At 34.6% G+C, this 21,864-nt stretch overlaps 2 protein-coding genes across 3 annotated transcripts in view; both read left to right on the top strand.

Moving 5' to 3' along the window:
- The window catches only part of Wdr35 (WD repeat domain 35), a 60,345-nt gene extending 50,285 nt beyond the window's left edge, over positions 1-10,060 (top strand). For both annotated transcript variants that reach the window (XM_076832639.2, XM_076832638.2), the window contains 5 exons: positions 639-803; positions 1,673-1,813; positions 3,534-3,690; positions 7,941-8,181; positions 8,455-10,060. In XM_076832639.2, the coding sequence (XP_076688754.2) occupies positions 639-803; positions 1,673-1,813; positions 3,534-3,690; positions 7,941-8,181; positions 8,455-8,605 (855 nt within the window). In that variant the 3' untranslated portion in view covers positions 8,606-10,060. The remainder of the gene's footprint in view (positions 1-638; positions 804-1,672; positions 1,814-3,533; positions 3,691-7,940; positions 8,182-8,454) is intronic.
- A 3,361-nt stretch (positions 10,061-13,421) lies between these two features.
- On the top strand, positions 13,422-20,943 carry Ttc32 (tetratricopeptide repeat domain 32). Its single transcript, XM_076833336.2, has 3 exons — positions 13,422-13,689; positions 17,219-17,385; positions 18,189-20,943. The coding sequence occupies exons 1-3, from the start codon at positions 13,538-13,540 to the stop codon at positions 18,326-18,328; spliced, it is 459 nt and encodes a 152-aa protein (XP_076689451.1). The 5' UTR covers positions 13,422-13,537; the 3' UTR covers positions 18,329-20,943.
- Positions 20,944-21,864: the final 921 nt, after the last annotated feature.

Below are 21,864 nucleotides of genomic sequence, written 5' to 3'. Positions count from 1 at the left end.
AATATCTTTACATTTATTTATTTATTTATTTTTATGTGGTGCTCAGGATTGAATCCAGGGCTTCATATATGCAGGGCAAGCGTTCTCCTATTGAGCTACAGCCCCAGCCCTTGCTTTCCCTTTATATAAAACATGTATTTGACATTTTTAAGAACTGAAATTTAATTAAAATGAAAGTACAGAATTATTATAGAAACTGTTGACTATTAGTATGTTCTTTTAGTATTTTTCTTATTTTATAAAGCTGCATTTACTGTATAAAAATAAGTTTTAAATGTTAAATCTGAAATGATATTTTCTTAACTGAAATTAGATATTTTATTTTACTATAAAGAATAAAAAATGAATCTTTTTCTGGTTCACATTATGTTCAAAAATAGAATTATAAGATTAATGTGATCATAAATTCTTTCAGGTGCACTTCTTAAATTAGTCTTAAATCATTTAATCCTTTTGACACATTTAGCTTGTAGAACTTATAGTTTCTCTGATTTTAAGTGATTTTTAAAACCATATGCCATTTTTTTCTATTTTGAAGAAGTATCTTCAGTTATTACAAACTTAAATTCTTATTGTGTGAATTTCATGACATGTGAAATAAATACTTGGGTGACCGAATGATATAATTTTTTTCCTAGTGGAACAAAGCTGTTGAATTAGCTAAAAGTCATAATATGAAAGAAATTGGATCTCTGTTAGCTAGGTATGCATCTCACTTACTGGAAAAGAATAAAACTCTTGATGCTATAGAACTCTATCGGAAAGCCAGTTACTTTTTTGATGCTGCTAAACTGATGTTTAAGGTAATGTAATAATTTTGGTGAGTATTTGGTTTGTCCAGGTTATAATTGTTTTTGTATAGTTTTGAACAGATTTTCCATTTTCTTTGGAAACAAATGTTTGTTATAGCAAACTCCTGGTTTTATGACTAAGTAAAAGGTAATAATTTTAAGGTAATTGTGTAGTTTTGGTATTATTACCTTTTATTAACAAGGGTGTTTATTACTATTAGCAACTTATTGATTCCTAAACAATTATATATTTATTACTCAGGTTAACAGAGACTTAAAGAATTTGCTGGAACAACCAAGCACACATTCCACGCATTGGGAATTGAATTCTATTGATAATAGAGTTTTTGAGTCCTTGCAAATGTTACACTTCTGATAATATCCATTTGGAAGAAATATAACTAACTAGAACAGTATAAATCTCTGAAAAATTTACATTCTATTTTTTTCCTGTTTGATTTAATGAAAAAGGAAAAATTTCCCTCAAAATTATTTAAATAAACTTCTGAAGGATGTACCATGTTAATGCCATTGTATCTCTGTGTATTTGGAATGTTATTTATAAAACCTCTGTGTTGTGGAAGATACCCATCCTATCATGACTTTCTTTGGTCTGACTTAGCTATTTTACAGCAGATATTTCAAGATTGTTAATAGGTTTAACTCCATGGGCTGAATACTAAGGAAAGAACTGAGTATTTATGTTAGTAATAAGGAAAGGAAAATGGCTTTTAAAATATCAAACACAGATACTTGGTATTTATATTCCATCCTACTGATCTTTTTCCTTTTTTAGATAATCAAATTTCAGTTAATTTTGAAAATGATTGTATTTGTACAAATACAGATTAAGAAGTATCTTTCCCAAATTCTGTTTAAAGATTGCTGATGAAGAGGCAAAGAAAGGAAGTAAACCTTTACGTGTGAAGAAGCTCTATGTACTGTCAGCCTTACTTATAGAGCAGTACCATGAGCAGATGAAGAGTGCCCAGCGAGGAAAAGTGAAAGGGAAGAATTCAGAGGTAAGGTGGAGCACTGTGTAACCTGAAATGACATCAGATCCTCTCAAGGGCTTAGGGAAAAAGAGCGAACCTTTCTTTATAGACAAGTCCTTTAATTTGTACAACTGAATTTCTTTCTTTTTGTTTTTAAAATATTTATTTTTTAGTTGTAGTTGGACACAATACCTTTATTTAATTTATTTTTTTTAATGTGGTACTGAGGATCAAACCCAGTGCCTCGCCCATGCTAGGCAAGCAAGCTACTGCTGAGCCACAGTCCCAGCCCCCTGCATTTATTTCTTTTAAATGACACAAAGTACAGTATGACTGATTTAAAATTGGTATTCAAATTTAGAAATTTCTACTTAGAAATATTGAAAATTATTTTCAACATGAAAAATATGTAGTCTTTGCTTTATTTAAAAATTTTAAATTTGTTTAAATTAGTTATACATGACATTAGAATGCATTTATGCACTTCAATATATCATACATAGATGGGATATAATTTCTCATTTTTCTGAGTGTACATGTTGCAGAATCATGTAGTCATGATTCATAATGTCTATTTCATTCTACTATCTTTCCTATCCCTGTATTCCCTCCCCTTCCCTCCCATCACTTCCCTCTACCTAATCTAAGGTAATGCTGTTCTTCCCTAGTGCCCCTCCCTTATTGTGAATTAGCATCCACATATTAGAGAAAACATTTGGCCTTTGGTTTTGTGGGATTGGCTTATTTCGCTTAGCATGATTTACTCCATCTCAACCATTTACTGGCAAATTCCATAATTTTACTCTTCTTTAAAGCTGAGTAATATTCCATTGAATATATATATCACATTTTCTTTATCCATTCATCTATTGAGGGATACCTAGGTCGGTTCCATAGTCTAGCTATTGTGAATTGAGCTGCTATAAACATTGATGTGGCTGCGTCACTATAGTCCTTTGAGTATAAACCAAGGAGTGGGATAGCTGGGTCAAATGGTGGTTCCATTCCCAATTTTCTGAGGAATCTCCATACTGTTTTCCATAGTGGATGTACCAATTTGCAGTTCCACCAGCAATGTATGAATGTAGCTTTTTCACCACATCCTTGCCAACATTTATTGTTGCCTGTATTCTTGATGATTGCATTCTGACAGGAATGAGATGAAATCTTAGGGTAGTCTTGATTTGCATTTCTCTAATTGCTAGAGATGTTGAACACTTTCATATATTTGTTGATCAATTGTATTTCTTCTTCTGTGAAGTGTCTGTTCAGTTCTTTAGTCCATTTATTGATTGAATTATTTGTTTTTTTTTTGGTGTTAAGTTTTTTACTTACCTAGTAAATCTTCCTTTCTAATCAGAGAATTTAAAAAACTTTCTTAGGGGCTAGGGATGTAGCTCAGTTGTGAGTGCTTGCTTTGCATGTGCAAGGCCCTGGGTTCAATTCCTAGCACCAGAGACAAAAACAACAAATGCAGAAATCTTTTTTCGAATATGTATATTATTTTAATGTGTAAATGGATCTCATATCAACTTAAATTTAATCAATCCTACTTGATCATACCAGTTAACAAAATATGAATTATAATGGAAAAAATCCATAAAAAAGTTTTATAATCATAAATCTGGTCCTTTAGATATGCTCCTGCCAGTTTCAGAGGTTACCTTCATTGTAATGACGAGGTTGTGTGGTAGCTGGCATTGTGTGTGTTTGAGCTGACCCAGATTGCTATCTGCTTTTCTCGAAGGCCACTTCTGCTTTGGCTGGTTTGCTGGAAGAGGAAGTTCTGTCTACAACTAGTCGCTTCACAGACAATGCCTGGAGAGGGGCTGAGGCTTACCACTTCTTTATCCTTGCGCAGAGGCAGCTCTACGAGGGCTATGTTGACACTGCACTGAAGACAGGTGGGCATTTCAACTGTGTATATAGTTTGTCTGAAAAATTTTAAATTGAGTGAAGGGCCAATTCCTTCAGCTTGTCTTTGTTTTAGTTTTGATAACATTTTTGCTATGGATTTATTTTTATATGTTTGGATTATTGTATATATTATTTTGTTCATTCCCCTTTTTGAAGTTTAAAAATATTTTTAATATGTCGAAGGTAGCACATACAGTGCATAGAAATATCAGAAGTTTGAGATAAGCAAAAGAATGTGTGTAGTATTTATATACTGTCCATTCAAAGCCAGACACTTGATAGACTAGTCTCTATCCTTTTGGAGATATCTGTATCTATATAAAACTTTTAAAAACATTCTTTTTATAATATTGTGAATAAAAGAGGGCATAATTTTGTTTACTTTAAAAAAATAATGATATAAGACATTTTCATGTTGTATACATTTCTATGGTATTTATCTTGCTTTTATAAAATGATTCTTAATAATTTCAACCAAAAAACCATAATAATAAATAATATCATATATTAATATATTAATATAATAAATGTAAATAATAATAATTTATAAAATTATTGTTGTAAGTCAGAGATGATCATCACTGACCTTTGGGTAAACTTCCTTTCAGATGTTTTATCATACCAGAGCTTACTTCCCCGCAATCAGTATGTTGTAATTATCTTTTCTCATTGGTAAACAGAGATCTGTATCACTTTTAATAGTCATCTAATATTCCATGCTACTTATGGATTATAATTTATAGAAAATTATTTACATGTAGTATCTGAATCTAGAATTTATTTTGGTTTAACAGTATGCTGGAGTTTAAATATATTAAATCATAAGAACTAATTATGAGATCTATGTTATAAACCAAAGCATATGAATGGTTAAAACATTACTGTGACATTACTGCTGTTTTAGCTTGACATGACAGCAGTGCAAACATTGTTCTTCAATACACTTCTCCCGTGGGCCCTCCCCCCTGCATTGGGTGGGCCACTGTGATATCACTCATCTGCTGCTCATATTATCACCAAGCACATATCACTTGCTAATCCTGAGTAATCATTAGTCTGCATTCTGGTGGAATTATTTTTAAAAAATCTTAGAGAAATTCTCTTATTTGAATATTTCTATAATTCTATAGTGATATTACTGTGACATTATTGCTGTTTTAGCTTGACATGACAGCAGTCATGTTTTCACTATTTTCATGTTTTCACTATTTGTGTAAGAACTCTTAAGAGATTATATATAACAAGCCTCTATCATATATGTTGATTTCCCCAGCGGTTATAACTTCATTATTTAGCCTTTTCCAGCTGTAGAGTTTCTCTCTTCTCTCTTTTTTTTTTCTTTTGGTACCCAGGTTTGAACTAAAGGGCACTCAACCACTGAGCCACATCCCCAGCCCTAATTTTGAATTTTATTTAGAGATGGGGTCTCACTAAGTTGCTTAGTGCCTCGCTTTTTTGCTGAGCCTGGCTTTGAACTCATGATCCTTCTGTCTCAGCCTTATGAGCTGCTGGGATTATAGGTGTGAGCCACCACTGGGCGGTAGTTTCTTTTTTATGTAAAGTGGAAGTAATAGTATCTTCCTCTCATTGTTTTAATGATGAAGAGAGAAGTTCCTGAAAAGAAAAATCACTTGTTATGGTGCCTAGACTTCATGAGTAGTGACAGCATAATGATGATATTAATAGTGAGTTTTGATACAGTCATGTCTGTCAGTCTGATTTCATATTTTTCACTTAGGAGTCATGCTTAATAAGTCCTTCACTCTAAAGTTATTACATATTATATTTTATTGTAACTTCTTAGTTAACCGAAAATCACTTATTAAACATGTATTCTTCCCTCACAGATTTGAAATTCTCCCTTTATGAAATTAAATTTATGTATCTAATCCCTTCCTGGACTATTATTTTCTATTTATATATTTCTATGCTGGTACTGTGCTTGTATTTATTTTTAAATTTCAATATCTGGGATTTAAGCTAATGCCCTTCTTTTTAAAGGGTATTTTCTTATGTTAGTTCATCCAGATCAACTTCATAATCTTTTTGAGGGTAGGAGTTGTTTTGGTGAAGTCCTGTTGGACTTTGTATTAGCATTGCTTTAAGTTAATATATTAATATTGGTATCGATAATTTATTTGTGACTTTTTTCATCCAGAAGAATCAGTTTTTAAAAACCATTGGTGTATCTGTATTTTTAAAAATTTATTTATTTATTCTAATTTGTTGTACATGACAGCAGAATGCATTTCAATTCATAGCACACATATAGAGCCTAATTTTTCAAGTCTCTGGTTGTACACAAAGTAGAGTCACACCATTAGTGTCTTCATACTTGTACTTAAGGTAATGATGCCTATTGCATTCCACTGTATCTGTTTTTCTTTACAAAGATTCTTTTTTTTTTTTAAGGTTGCAGTTGTCCTGCATGTCTTTTATTTTGTGGCCTTATTTAAAAAAAATTTAAATTTGTTCTTTTTAGGTATACATAACAGTAGAGTGTATTTTGACATATTATACATACATGGAATATAATTTATTCTTATTAGATTCAATTTTTGTGGTTGTACATGACATGGAGTTTCACTGGTTGTGTGTTCACATACACGAGGAAAGTCATGTCTGATCTGATTCATTCTACTGTCTTCTCTACTCCTATCAGTTCTCACTTCCCTTTGTCTAATACAAGGTACTTCAGTTCTTTCCTACCCCATCCCTCATTGTGTGTCAGTATTCACATATCAGAGAGAACATTCCACCTTTGGTTTTTTGGGATCAGCTTCTTTCACTTAGCATGTTAGTCTCCGGTTCCATCTATTTACTGGCAATCTTTCCAAAGATTCTTAGTTTTCTTCCTTATGCTCTAAATATTTGTAGTTTATTTCTACTTTTGTTTTCATTAGCAATGGGTCTATGAAAAAGTCTAACTGGTTATTAGTAATATAAAATAAGTTTTAATACTTTATTTTATAACTAATCTAAATTCTAATTAATGTTTGATATAAATTAAGCACTGTGTAAAGTCATATTTTTATAATTTTTGTACCATTTGTAGACAAAAGAAAAATTAGACCTTTAACTTGAGATTTTTTTTACCTATTGGGTGGAGATTTCCATATACTTCCAATTTTTTTTTTCAGTTATAAAATGATTTGAAACAACATATGTCCTGTAAATTGCCTGTGAACCTATTATGTGCCAGATATGATATTAGAAGGTATTATTTATTGTAACTAAATGAATGTATTTTTATACCTTTTTTTATACATTTCACTAAATTTTGTTGTCAACACTTGACCTCAGAACCAGTCTGAGGAATCTAATTATATATACTCATGTATATTATTTTACACTTGTTTTGTGACATTTCCAGTATATTATGATAAAAGGGATATTTTAAGACTGCAAGATCTAGAGAAGAAAGAGATACAAATTAGGTACAAATCTAATATTAGTACTATGGTACATTTTAAAGAAAGATTACAATGTCTTTAGCATAGAAGAATTGCAAATTAAGGTGTAATAGCTATTAAAATAAATGGTCTAAATGGACAATTTAGAGGTTCATTTTCAATTCCTTTTTCTGAGTCTTGTTTCAATGAGACAAACAAAAAGTATTAACCAGTTTTGTCCTTTCATCCCAGATGTGGAACATCTGAACACTGAAATTGAGCAACATATATACCACTATGGTAACTCTGAAATACTATTTGAATACTTACATTTGCAGAATTGAAAACTTGAGACCTTATGGGTCGATCTATTTTTAAAAACAATAAGAGAGAACATGTGATTTCATACTTCTTTGCCTTTATTTTTGCAAAAATAAACATGATATTTTAAGAGTTATGATTAACAGTTATGATTAATATTAATAGTGTAATATTAATCTATTTTCTATGGAATGCCCCAGAAATTTATAATTTAAATGGAAGAAAAGATGTGTCTTTCAACATCAAGGCATTTTTTTTTCTCTTGTGTATCTTTCTGGGTGGGTCAGCCATGTGCATCATTTGGTGGTTATAATCTTCACTGGACTGAGCTGTCAGTTGGTTTCTCAGAACCTAGGAATCATGGACCCTACTTTTTCTATTAGTACTCCTCTCTCTCAACATTATTTTAAGTCCATTCAAGTTCATGTGCATTAAACGACAGCACCTTTATTTACATTCTTTCCCATGCGTGTTCATGATATCATGATTAGTTTTAAATACTCACACTGTTCTCTCTTTCCTAGCTCTTCACCTGAGAGACTATGAAGACATCATCCCTGCAGTTGAGATATACTCTCTGTTAGCACTCTGTGCGTGTGCCAGTAGAGCTTTTGGTACTTGTTCCAAAGCTTTCATTAAACTTGAATCATTAGAGACACTCAGTTCGGAACAGAAACAGCAATATGAAGACCTCGCTCTAGAAATCTTCACCAAACATAATCCAAAAGATAACAGAAAATCAGAATTGGACAGCCTTCTTGAAGGGTAGGCTAATTGTTGTTTATAGCTACCATTCTCGCTTGTTTGATGCTTGAATTTCTATGGTGTATGATGTGTGTAATACAATAATTAAAGCACTCAATTTGTACCTTAACAATAAACTCTTTTACTTAATCTATATGCATATTAATGCTTTTTCTCATTGTAAGAATTATTTTGAAATGTTTTTCATTCTTCAATTTTTAGGCTATTAAATGCATTATTAGAGTCATTGGAAATTTTACAGTATAATTAACTGTTTTCCTCTTGTTTCTCCAGGGGAGAAGGGAAATTGCCAACATGCGTTGCCACAGGAAGCCCAATCACTGAGTATCAGTTCTGGATGTGTGCTGTGTGCAAGCACTGTGTTCTTGCTCAGGAAATCAGCAACTACAACTTCTGTCCCTTATGCCATAGTTCAGTGGGATAATAGAAAGACAAATGTATATAATTTTAAAAATACATGTAACATATAAAGCTTTAACTGTGTATATAATAAGGTTTCTTTTCTATAAGTTTTATATGAAAATAAGCTTCATTTTTTATAGTTGGGTTTTTGTACCAAATTTATGTAATAAAATAGCTTTTATGCAGAGGTACAACTGTGAAATAATAAGGTTAACTTTCATATAAAACTTATGCAAGTCAGTCTTATTTTTTTCCTATCTCTATTGCTATCATTTATTTATCTCATGGTTGGTTACATGATCCTATGGCAACATTCCAAATAAGAAATATTATTTCTCCCCATGCCAAGGTTACTAATTCATTATACAACCTTGGGGAGGTAGATGGGCAATGGGGGAAGCATGGAAATGGGCAAAGCTGAATTTAGAGATTGACATAATCTGTGCATTACAGGATATCTGCCCAAGAGAATTTATCTCCTGTTGAACTTAATTATATCTTTCCACAGGACTTTGTTTTTTAGGGATGAGACTATTCTCTGCTTTATCAATGAAAGAAATTTTCAGAGTTGTAGGGATAGTGTGCCTGTCACTAGTTCCATCATTGTGAGAAGCTCCTGCAAGACTCTGTTTAGTTGTGAGTCTTGGTCCATGGTCTGATGCCTAGGTGTCTCCTTTCCCTATCCCGTTCTTACCCAGGAATCTACTGAGAACTCATTAACTCCTAAGCCTCTCCTAATAAACCTTTCAGGAACTTTCTCTTGAAGCCATCTAGCTCCATCTGCCTAAGCCCTGGGTTTTTCCTCCAACTAATTATTTTAGATATATCCCGAGTTGCTGCCAAGCTGAACTTCATGTTCAGTTTTGATTCAGATAAACTCTGATACCTTGTGGATCTAATTTTCATATATGTATATGTATCTGTATATTCATCCAAACATATATAACTATGTATGTGCACACGAGATATATCTGTTCTACTATAGTAAAAATGTGTGATTCTTGGGGATCTAAATCTGCGGAAGTTTTTAAATGATCTGCCACTATGTCTTGGGACTTTTGTACAACTTAAAAATGGTACTAGAACCTATAGTATGAATTGATCTGATTGTTTTTATTCAACTCTCCCTTGATGAAAAGGACAGAGAGAAGCAAAAGTGGCTATATAAAACAAATACCTGAAGAGAAGTTGGATGGACAGAGGTAGTGTACTGGAGACAGGATAATGAAATTGCTATTCTTTTTTTTTTGGCCATCATAAACATGGACTTACTTTGAGCAATGCTGAGTCATTCTTTATTCTGAATTACGTTACGTTTTAAAATGGTATGGTAGGCATAAGTATTCAAGTGACAGAACCAACTGATGCAGCTGTACTTATAAGCAATGTGCCTAATAAGCACTGTAGCATTGTTGACTTACCACACTCAAAAAATGCTAACTTCATTTTAAGTTGCTTTGCTTATATTTTGAAATTGCTGAGACTTTTGGTTTTTATTATTATGTGAAAATAATAAATACTGAAGAAAAAAGGACTTGTGTTTATCCTAGGTTTTCTTTATGTGTCTTCATTTATCTATGTTGGTGGGGGTTGTTGAGTAGGGAGTTGTGCTGCACAATGGAGAAGGCAAGGAGAGGGCAGGTACAGTAGATGTATTGCACCATTTTTGCTGTCAAAGGGGAAAAAAACCCAACCCTTATACAGGTACAGGGCAAATGTCAATGATTGACATTGCAGAGAATTACTCCTTAAAGATCACATATTCTCATTTAGAAATAAGGGGAAACATCACATTACCAAACTTTTGAGAAAAAAAATCAAGAGTACTAAATTTGCTGACACAGCTCCAAGCTCTTGCTTCTGGGTTTCCAAAGTGAAAATAGTAATATTATGTTGCCCCCTACTGTTTATTTTTATGATTACTTTCTCAATTCATTATTTTTTCTTTTAGATACTAATATTTATTTGCTTTAAATATAAAAGTAACATGTTCATGGTTGAAAATTTCAGAAATATACAAGAATATAGATGAGAAAGTAAAAAACTTTTTGAAAAATAAAAGCATTAATTTATATTTTAGTGTGATTTAAGAGAATAAACAGGCAAAACTTAAGAAACTGTATCTTTAACAGTGTTTTATAGTTTTCATTGGACAAGTCTTTCACCTCCTTGAATTCATTTGCTAGTTTTTAAGTGTTTTCTTTTGGTGGTATCTTTAGGGACACAAACATGTATGTATTCTTATGCATGTATGTGTATGCACATGTGTGTGTGAACAGAGATACTCTTCTTTCTTTTCACTTTACTTTTTAAATTGCTTTGGCTAGATCTTCATTGCTACATTGAGTAGAAGTGATGGAAGTGAGCATCGTTGCCTTGTTCCTGGTTTTAGAGAAAAATCTTTCAGTCACTATTGAACCTGATGATCTAATGTTTACTGCAGGTTTTTCATATAGGCTTTTCCTATGTTGAGGTAGATTCCTTCTATTTCCATCTTGTTTTTATCATGAAAGAGTTTTTAATTTTGCCTAATGCCTCTTCTGTATGAACTGAGACGATCATGTAATGTTTCTCCTTATTCTGTTATTGTGGTGTATTTATGGTGATTGATTTTCATGTATTGAATCAGCCTTGCATTCCAGGAATAATTCCTACTTGGTCATGGTATATAATTCTTTTTATTGTGCTGTTGAATTTTATTTGCTAGTCTTTTGTTGTTGTTTTTTTCCCATCAGTGTTATAAGTGATATTAGTCTGGCTTTAATATGAGAACAGATAGCTTTATAAAGTTAACAAGTATTCCCTCCTGTTTTATTTTTAGAAAGAATTTAAGAAGAATTGCCGCAACTGGTAGAATTCATCAGTATAAGCATGAGTTTTGTTTTTTTTTTTTTAAATTATCCAATTTTACTAGTTATGTCTATTTCTTCAGGATTCAATCTTGGTTGGTATTCTGTTTGTAGGAGTCTTCCAATTCCATCTAGTTATCAATTTTTTTTTTGGCATATAGTTCTTCATAGTGCTCTTATAATCCTTTTTATTTCTGTAGAATTAAAAGTAATGTCTTCACTTTCACTTCTGATGTAATTTTTCTACTTAGTTAAACTAGCTAAAGGCTTATTAATTTTTGTTGATCTTTTCAAAGAACCAATATTTGGTTTCCTACTAGCTTATTTCTGTTCTAATCTTGTATACATCTTGCTATTCTTCCTCTCAGATCACTGGATGTTGAGACACATGAATATTCTTGCTACTCCTTGAGCAAATCTTCTACTTCATGGCTTTTTTATTTGGTTTCCTCACCCATTTCAGTTTGGCTTGCTCCTTCACTTGCTTTAGGTCTGTACTCAGTCACCTTTCCTATGAAGTCTTCACCCAACTTTTATAAAACAGAAATCATCTCTTCCCTATCCCCTATACTATTTTTCTTCCAAGTCACTAAATCACTGATTTTAAAATTGTGTCTTTTTTGCTAGGCTGTAAGCTCAGTAGGGGCAGGGGACTTCATCTTGTTCATTATTCCCAGTTTTTAATCTCCCACATAGTAGATGCCCAAGAAGTGATTTTTGAGCATTAAGTTCTGTATATGTTAAAGATGATAATTATTTTGTAAGATGAAAATTTCTTTCCTCTCTGCCTAATTTTTATAGTTAATTGTACCAGATTCTTTGTAGTTTTTTCTTTCTTGTCTTCATCAGTTTTGTGTTGGGGTAATGATACCACACTCCAGGTAATTTTGTAAAGAAAAGGAGTTTATTTGGTTTACAGCTCTGGAGCCTGGTCCAATGTCATAAGATTTTTAACTGGTTAAGGCCTTCTTGCTTCATCATAATATTGTAGAAGGCATAGCATGGCAAGAGAACAAGAGAAATTGCTTCAATTTCAAGCCCTTTAAATAACTGGCATTAATCTATTCATGAGGGTGGAACCCTTTTGATAACTGCTATTAGATCTACCTCCAGACACTGTTGCATTGGAGATTCAACTTCCAACACACAAACTTTGGTGGACACAATAAAACCTAGCATTCCTTTTTTTTTTTTTTTAATGTATAAAGACCAGTTTATATTTGAGATAATTATCTTTCATCCTACTTTTTATTTTTGGAGACTTTAAAAAATATTTTAAGTTTCTAACTCACCTGGAATAAGACTATTGTGAACTGGTAACTTAAATGCTTAAAAGTATTTTTCCTCAAATGGTTAACTCATTCTCCCAATAGCATACATTTAAATGATATTATCTTTTTGCATATGTTAAAAGCCATTAAAACAAACAACAAAATATCGGAGACTGCAAACTCTCGACACAGTATGAGATCTAATTAAGCCTTCCCTACACAAGTCCTGAGGTTAAGGTGGAAAAGTTCGCCCTCCGTTGTTGGATCTAACCTTGGGTGTGGTTTGAATTCGGGCTGGGAGCCGTGGGACACGAAGCCTAGAGGATTCCAACCCAAATGTCTCGGGGTAACCACTGTCTACTTAACACCCCAAACCCCGCGTTCTGCGAAGCGGTGCGCTGCACCGGAAGCAAGCTGCAAAACAAAGAGCCACTCGTAGAACCACCGCAGGCTTCCCGTTTCCGCTTCTAGCACAATGGACTGTAGTGCACAGTGACTGAGGGCACGTGCCTCGCGACGTCAGACGTGGATTTAGAAATCCTTTGGGACGACTTGTCGACTTTTCCAGGAAGGGAGACAAGTGGAACCAACGATAACAAGGCAAATACTTCATTAAGACCTGTTCAAGCTTCCCTTGAATTCCCGCGCGTTTCGTTAGCGGACCAATTATCTCGCGAGAAGAAGGGTCCTCACAAGACTCAAACTTCCTCCCCGTAACGCCGAGGTTCTGTTGATAAACTAAATTCCGGGGTGCAATAGGAGCTCTGTGGCGCCGCCTCTAATCCCTCAGAAGTAAATCCCTATTCCCCTCCGAGAGCCAGGCCTTCGACCGCTATGGAAGGACAGCAAGGGCAAGGAAGCCATGCTACCCTCGCACTCGCCCAGGCTCATTTTGACAAGGGCGAGTACGCGGAGGCCGAGGCGCTGTACTCCGCTTATATTCGCCAGGGCGCTTGTGCAGCCCCCGAAGGCGCACATCCGGGGAGGTAACTATCGCGAGAGGTGGGGCGACAGCTTCTCGGGCTTAAGGGTGTGTGGGTGGCATCGTCTAGTCCCCACGTTACTTCACCAGAGTTCCGGGGCCGCTTGTGTTTCGGAAAGACGGAGCCGAGGCTTAGGACTTGGCCGGGAGAACCCGAGGCAGGAGCCCGCCTCGAGAAGCTTCGGGAGCGCGCGCGAGCGCAGCCTCTGCCTCCTCCTCCGCCCCCCACCCCTGGTCCGGCCGCCCGGTCTCTCCCCGAACCCGAGGTGGGGAGCGTAGCGGACTGTCGTCTGCAGTTAGCGGAGATCCGAGACCCGGGGGGGGGTGGGGGGGGGAGGTGGCTCGTCGGAACACCTTGCCGCAGCCGCAGCCGCAGCCTCGCTTAAACGTTGTCAGTGAACACAGACACGCGGTTCCTGGGTGTTTAGGAAGGCATTTCCTCACATTAAGGATTTCTAAAAAGTAACCATGATATTCTTGATACCAAATAACCGGTCAGTATTGAGACTTTCCTGATTGGCCATTAAAGTACTTTACTGTTACTGCCTGGTGTGTTATTAGCCATCGATTCTAGTTAGGTTGCATATCTGGACTCCAAATCTTTAATGCCCTCCTCCGTGTTTTTTTTTTTTTTTTCTCCTCCCCCCCGCCCCCAGCAGTTTATTTGTTGAGAAAACTGAATCTTGTGTCCTGAGAGTTTCCATATTTTGGATCTGTTGAATGCATCCCTCTGATGTCATTTAATGTGGTCATCTGTGAATTGGTGGTAAAATCTTGAGGTTTAATTGAACATTATGGCAAGAACATTTTATAAGCAGATGTGTGTGGTTCTGCTAGGAAGTATGTAAAGTCTGGTTGTTTTCTTTTTTTGTGATTTTAGCGGCCTTACCTGCCCACATCCACTTGTCCAGAGCATCTTTGGGGTTTATGCCTAGATATGTAGCATTTGTTGTTGCTTCAAGTTTTGCCTTTGTCGTACTTGTTGATGGTGTAGAGTGGACCAAGGTGAGGAAAGAACAGAAAGGGGCTGGTTGGATTTCCTTGACAATTGAGAGAGATCTGCACCATCCTCCTCCTCTTCCCTGGAGGATTTGATTTTTCTTGTTCAGATGCCCGTAGTCTTGAAGTTTAATAAAAAAACCGAAGACTTGATTCTTACCGTGTTAAACTCATATAGAATTAAACTAGCAAGATAAAATTGTTCTCTCAAGAATACATTAGAATGATAGTTAATAAAGTTTCTGAATGGACAGTGAGATGATGCCACCATCTCTGCCTTACACTGCCCCACTTGAAAAAAAAAAAAGGTAAACATAGGAAACTTAGTTTTCTATCCTTGTTTTGATCTCTGAGAATAGACCTGTCTAGTAGGTTTGAAAATATATTCAGCAGTAGATTATGTGGATGCCATCTAGACTTCCTCCATTGCATGTCTCAGCCCAGAACCCAATTGTCCATAGCAAATGTAATTTTGGTCTTTTACCAACACAGGAAAAAAAAAAAATTGCTGTGGCTTATTTGAAGGGACTTTATCATGTGTGTATTCTCATCTTGGCTTTGCTGCAGGACTGCACTTTTCTCAGCCTCAGTTTCTCATCTGTAAAATAAGCCTCCACTTTCCTAACAGCTCTAAAATTCCTCTAGGAAGTCATGAATTGAAATTAAATTCTGTTAACTCTCCCCTCTAACTATGTCCTTCAGAGTTTAAACTTGTTTTTAAAATATTGGGGCTCTGAGTTGTTTTGAAACACTGTTTGCAATCTTTTTAAAAAAAATATATTTATTTTATTTTTATGTGGTGCTGAGGATCAAACCCAGGACCTTGCACATGGTAGGTGAGCTCTCTAACGCTGAGCCACAACCACAGCCCCCATTTGCAATCTTTAAATGCCTTTTACTCTGAATGGTTTATCACATTTTCTTTTTAATATCCAAAGGTGCAATCATAGCTGTAATCTAATTTTCAAGTACTTTGTCTTTGCCAAAGCTAGCAAATGCTAAAAATCCACATTTGGGTTAGGTAACTTGGCTAAATTTCATGACAAGAAATTTTACTATCTTCACAAAAATCCTAACGTTAAAAAAAAAATTTTAGTGTCAACTGTTATCCCATTTCTTTAAAATTGGAAGCAAAACTTCTGCATGAAAAAGTAGGCTTTTAGAATTTGTTGTAGTGAGATCTAACTAAATTGAACATTCTGTGTGATCCTTTGAATATAAGAATTTATAACAAAACTCTGAACCTTCAAATTTATAACTGAAACTTTACTGAAGTCCTGACACTTCTTTTTTTTCTTCAAACTACTGGATAGCAGTTTGACTAGTGTTCTGACAGACATATGTAGGGCCTGGTACCCTCTGGTTCTCCAACTTTTAACAGTGATGTTAGTGGCATCTAGAAGTAATCTTGTATCAATCTGTAAGGGCTTACAAAACAGAGATTTTCTAAAATCGTGGCAGTTCCTCTCCATTTTTAGCAAACTTAGACTGAGTACCTCAGCTGACAGCAGTGGTTACAGTGTTATGTAAGATAAAGAGTTGATATGTTTACTAGCTGACCAATGTCACAGATATTTTCTAAGGACTACACTTTGCACTATGGGGTGTAATGAAGAAATGACAGATAAGTTTAATCTGCAGCTTCTGTTTGGTTTGAATTTGAGAGTCACTTTTGAAAAAAAGAAAGGAAACAGAATCATCTCTGACTCGGAGAAGAATCCCTAATATTCTCTGTGCAGATAGTTGTCCAGTACAGAGAGAGTTTCAAGTAATGGGGAGGGGACTGAGACCTGTCGAACCGGTGGCTTCTTGGAACTGCAGGATGTCCAGTCCCCATAGGAAAGTCTGTTCACTTCAAGCTCTTGGGCAGTCTCTGGAGCCTATCACCGGCGGAACTGATTCTGCACACAGAACTCCCAACTTAACCGGAATCTACCCTCCCTTCAGGAGCCAGCCTGGTGTTCTTCAGCTAAGGCTGAAGAGAGGGCACCTCCATCCTGGAGATCACTCTCTGGAATCAATGTATTGAATTTTCATCTAGGGTTAACTTGTATTTATTTCTTTGGTGGAAAATGATTTCAAGTCTCATTATTTTCAGGTCACTTCAAATTTTGAAAGTAAATTTGGTGGTTCACTTTGTGATCCATCCGTAGCAAACTTGAACTTTGGGCTGCCTTTCTCTTCTTGCTCAACATGATTTGATCTGTCTTCTTTGCCCTGCTGGTGTGTGCTTAGAAAATGAAGTCATTTTAATGTTATATTCAGCAAAACATGTTGGCAGTGAATAGAAGTGTTGAGCACCCTATAAAATTCATGTGCTTTTCAGTTTGACATCTTAGTTCTGTAGCCCTACAAAACTAACGGGATTAGACAAAAATTCATTTCAGTTCCTTATTTACTTGCATGATTTTTCAGTGTAGATAGACAATGAATGTCATAGGTTATGAAGTTTGACAATGCCCAAAAGAGTATGAAAATGGAAATGAGAGGAATTTGGTAACACTGTGTTTTTAATGTGAACTTTTTGTTTAAAGCAAATGCATCCCTGAGGATTTGGCTACTGCGTATAACAACAGAGGGCAAATCAAGTACTTGAGGGTTGATTTTTTTGAAGCCATGGATGACTACACATCTGCCATAGAAGTTCAACCCAGTTTTGAAGTTCCATATTACAACAGAGGGTTGATACTGTATAGGCTGGGTAAGAGATTTTTAAATTTATCTCTTTATTTTTGCTTTCCTTCATTGATTGTATTGTTATTTCAGAGCTATTAAATGTGAAACAAATGTAGCAGTCATCAAGTTTTAAAGGTAACAGGAACTTTAGGTTTGGAGCATGGAAGGAAGAAGAGTACCTGAGTTTATTTTAGGCTTTTGATGGCCATTGTAGATCACAGCAGAGCACTGGGGTGGGAATTGGACCTGGGTGCAGGAGTTGGGGGCACCCCATTACTTTGTGCCTCTGCATTCCCAACTGCATAATGAGGGTGATGGAGATGGTCACTTGTGACACTTTTCTGAGTTAAGATCTCTGAAGACCCTTGAGACAATAGAAAGTGAAGAAGTTTCAGATCCCTTTATTAAAGGGACTGTGGATACTGTTTCTCATTTAAAGTTAAAAATAAAACTAATTTCCTATTTCTCAATTTTACTGCAATTGTATAGTTTTGTTAAAATTTTAGGACTTACGCTACTTAACCTTAACCTATTAAATCTTATAAATAAAACATAGCCAACTTCATTTTTTTTTTTTTCCTGCTGAAGGGGGATCAAACCCAGGGCCTTGCACTCTACCCCCAGCCCTTCACAGTTAATTTTAGGTGTAATTATTCCATAAGAACACACAAAATTAATTTACACACCCCTATATTAAGAGTAAAAACTTGGTATACTACAAGTGGTCAAAAGCTCATAAACATAAAAGTTTATATCCAGATTTTGCTATGAATAACATTCACAAATACTAAGCTTTTTTTCTCTTTTATTTTTTGGGTTCTGGTACAGGATATTTCGATGATGCTTTGAAAGATTTCAAGAAAGTACTAGACTTAAATCCTGGATTTCAAGATGCTATTTTGAGCTTAAAACAGACTATTTTAGACAAAGAAGAAAAACAAAGAAGAAATACTGAAAAAAATTATTGAAATTTTTAACTCAGTTGAAATGTTAATTCATGATCTTTACATCTGCATCTAGGGGCTCTAATTTAGAATAGCTACTTTGATTTATATTTAAGATAAAAAGATTCATGCATTGGTACTGAGAGTTCATGTCTTTAAAGTTGTTAATTTCAGGTCGAGAAACTGTTGAATGTAAATAAGTAATATTAATGTATAATTGCATATAATTATAGTAAAATATTTAAAGAAATGTATGGTATTTTCTTCAGTGGAACATTTAAATTTTTTAATTCCCAACTTATAATTAAAAAATTTTCATCTATAGAACAGTTGTAAGTATAATATAGTCAACACCTATAAGCTCTTCACTTGGATTCATTAGTTGTTAACATTGTGCCACATTTGTTTCTCCTCTATGTCTAAAATTAATACATTTTGCTGAACCACTTTATAATAAGATAAACATCACAATACTTCACCCCTAAGTGTTTCAGCCTGTTCCTTCCACGAATAAAAAGCATCCTTGTTATAACACAATATTATTATAATACCTAATATGAATTAAGTTTTCACAAAGCCCTCCATATCCAGTCCAAATTAGATTTACCAAATTATTTCCAAAATGTGTAGATTTTTATTTCGGAGTCTATAACCAATCAGGTTTCATTCCATTGTGTTGTATCTCTGATTTCTTTTAATCTAGAATCATTCATCCCCTGCTCATTTTTTCCCCATTCCACTTGCTTTGAGAGTAAAGCTGTTTTTATGTGATCAGGATACACAGACATTTTGGGCTTAAAAATAAAGATATATCCTGCAGGAGAGCAGTTTGAAAGAACTCAACTTATACTTAGTTTTCTCTAGAAATCATTGATAAGACATTAATTTTAAATATTGTACATACCTTTCTGTCTCTGGATAATGACCATAATTATTGTCATCAACTTTTACTGAATACTTACTATATAAGCAGCACTGTTCAAATTAATGATTTTGCTGGTGGGGTGGGGTGGATAGAGAGGTAAGGATTTGACAGAAACACATGGTAAATGTAAAGCTTTGAAAGTTCCATTTTGTTATGTGCTGCCAACAAGCGATTGCGTTCTGATGAGACTCTCTAGAACTGGGACAAGCTTGAAGGGAAAACAAGCCAAAGCCAGCACGTCCCATCTATAGTGGAATATTTTTATTGTTGTGGTTTGGCTTTCAAAGATACAGACCCTCATCTTGAGATCTACCAAACTAGTTGATTGCTGCTGCAGGAAAGCTGTTCTGGAATGGAAATTACCCTCCTGGGGAGAAAGGAAAGTGTGTTTGCCTGTTGTCTCCAGAGGAAGGCGCAGCCAAGCTTCGGTGGCCATTTGAGATGCAATAACCATCATCAGCCTTAATAATTTTCTTAATTTTTAAGTAAAAGAGATCTCATGAAGCAGACAAACTAATTGCCTTTTTTGTAGTTCATAAATAATATCTGGCAAGACACATGGAGAATTTGGGCTGCAGGTGAATGACTATGAAGAGGAAATTAAGTTAGATGGCCAGAAATAAAGTCTATATTCTGGAATTAGTCACATTTTCCAATAAGATTTATCTTTTCGTTTGTTGGAAATGTCTTTAAAAGAACTTATAAAGTTGCATGAAGACAGAAAAATCCCTTTTAAGAAAACTTTTTTTTTTTTTAAAGCAAAGTCTCTAGACCTTGGGAGAGTTTAAAGCTATTCCCCGTTCAAGAGAATCAAATACTTAAATGCTACTTATATAACTGTATTTTTTTCTTGGCTTCTATTCTCTTTACTTTACTCTCGCCTCGGATCAGATATAATATGAAAAAGAAAAATTGTTTAAAAAATTTCATTTGGTTGTCTGGATTTTATTATTCAAAGTTTCTTCATCCTTTTAAAGGAAAAATATCAGTGACGTTCAGAATCAGCACTTCCTTATTGGGAATGGATGGACTTATTTTTTTTCTTGTTACTGGAAATAACAAGGGAATAATACATTTACCTCATTTATGGTCTTCAAAATGAGGCATTATACATTTGGGTTCTAAGTATCTGGTTGCCTAAATAATACCTTTGATATTTACCTTAAAGATATTCTTATGTTCATTATTGTTCCCATACTTCAGAATTTGTTCAGTTCTTTTCATTTTCCTACTAGAAAAGTACCTAAATTGAATTGTTCCATTTTTTCCCTCTATAAAAACAAAGTAGAAGAGAATTATAGTTTGTTATAAGAATTGTCTTTCTCAAAGTACAGTAAAATAGAATAAATGGATTTATGTTACTTCTGAGATTACAAAGTTATTCTTAACACTAATTGAGAAGCATGAAGCTATTTGTCTTTTTCGGAAGTCTGGAACTGAACAAAACCCTGGTCTGACTTTACGATAGCAAACTATGGTACAGCTGGTGAAAGCAAGCTTAAATTTCCAAGTCAGCTTTTAGTCATCATCAGATTATTCTTTTCTGAATCTATGCTGGGTTTCTGTCTTTTACTAACTTCTCTATCCTAAACATAAGCTTGGCCCTCTGCCATTTTGTAGGTCATAAGTCTTTCTCAGTGGGCATAATGTAATTATCCTCACCACTCAGGGCAAATCAGTTCAGTATATATTCTGGCCTCAACAGCCCATCTCTGCTGAGTCTAGTTCCCTTAAAAATTTAAGAGGTTTCAGATAATTTAAATTTAAATTTAAGAGATTTCAAATAATTAAACCTATCTCTTGCTTAACAACTTCCATTTGTCCCTGAAAATGCTTTTTCTAACTGAAAAGCCATTAAATCAAAAATATTTGTATTACTTTTAATTGGAAAAATTCCATTTTATTCCATAATACTCACTTTTCACAGGAAAACAAATTGTTGCAACAATGAAAACAAGTGTAACCATTGGAAAGTGAGCAATTTTCACACAAACTGTTATAACATGAATGTTTACTTTTTTTAATGCATTAAAAAAGCCTTATTGAGATAGAATTCATCTATTTGAAATATACAGTTAGATGGTTTTAAAGTATGTTCAGTTTCTGCACCATTTTTTTTCAAGCTTTTTGGGTTTCATGCTCTTCCTGCATGCAAACTATACTTAATAGTGTTATAACACAGAAAAGCACCTTTAGGCAAATTAAAGACCAAGCATGGATGTGCTTCAGAAACATAATAGCACATGCTCAAAGCAGATCAAAGATGCCACTTCTGGTTTTGTCCAAATATGCAGCATGATCCTAATTTGTTTCATGTGATAGTCTTTGGCTAGAAGCTGTGTTAAGGAAATTAGTAGGTATGTCTCTGCCTGCAGCTGTGGTGTTGAATTTATTTAGGGTGTTTGGGCTAATAGACTGTTATTTTTAAAAAAACTGATTGTTGACATACATGTGTTCTAACTTTTCAAGTGCCTAGTAAAAAGCAGACTGTGCTGTTGCTATGTGAGCTAAATGTGTAATTTTAACTGCTTCTACATAAATTCAGATTTTAACATTTCCTATATTTCTCGAAAAATGTGACAGTAAATTAGGGGAAGGGGATTCCAATCACAAATGGCCAAATGGCACTTGGTCG

The sequence above is a fragment of the Callospermophilus lateralis genome, chromosome 14 (genome assembly GCF_048772815.1).
Source record: "Callospermophilus lateralis isolate mCalLat2 chromosome 14, mCalLat2.hap1, whole genome shotgun sequence".
Lineage (NCBI taxonomy): Eukaryota > Metazoa > Chordata > Mammalia > Rodentia > Sciuridae > Callospermophilus > Callospermophilus lateralis.
Note: the sequence above shows the minus strand (reverse complement) of the source record. Positions and strands in the feature narration are given on the sequence as shown.

Excerpts from the sequence above, each read along its gene's own strand:
- Ttc32 (XM_076833336.2), top strand. The coding sequence starts at position 13,538 with ATGGAAGGACAGCAAGGGCAAGGAAGCCATGCTACCCTCGCACTCGCC. Across the intron at positions 13,690-17,218 it reads GAAGGCGCACATCCGGGGAG|CAAATGCATCCCTGAGGATT; the intron begins GTAACTATCGCG and ends TTTTGTTTAAAG. Across the intron at positions 17,386-18,188 it reads GTTGATACTGTATAGGCTGG|GATATTTCGATGATGCTTTG; the intron begins GTAAGAGATTTT and ends GTTCTGGTACAG.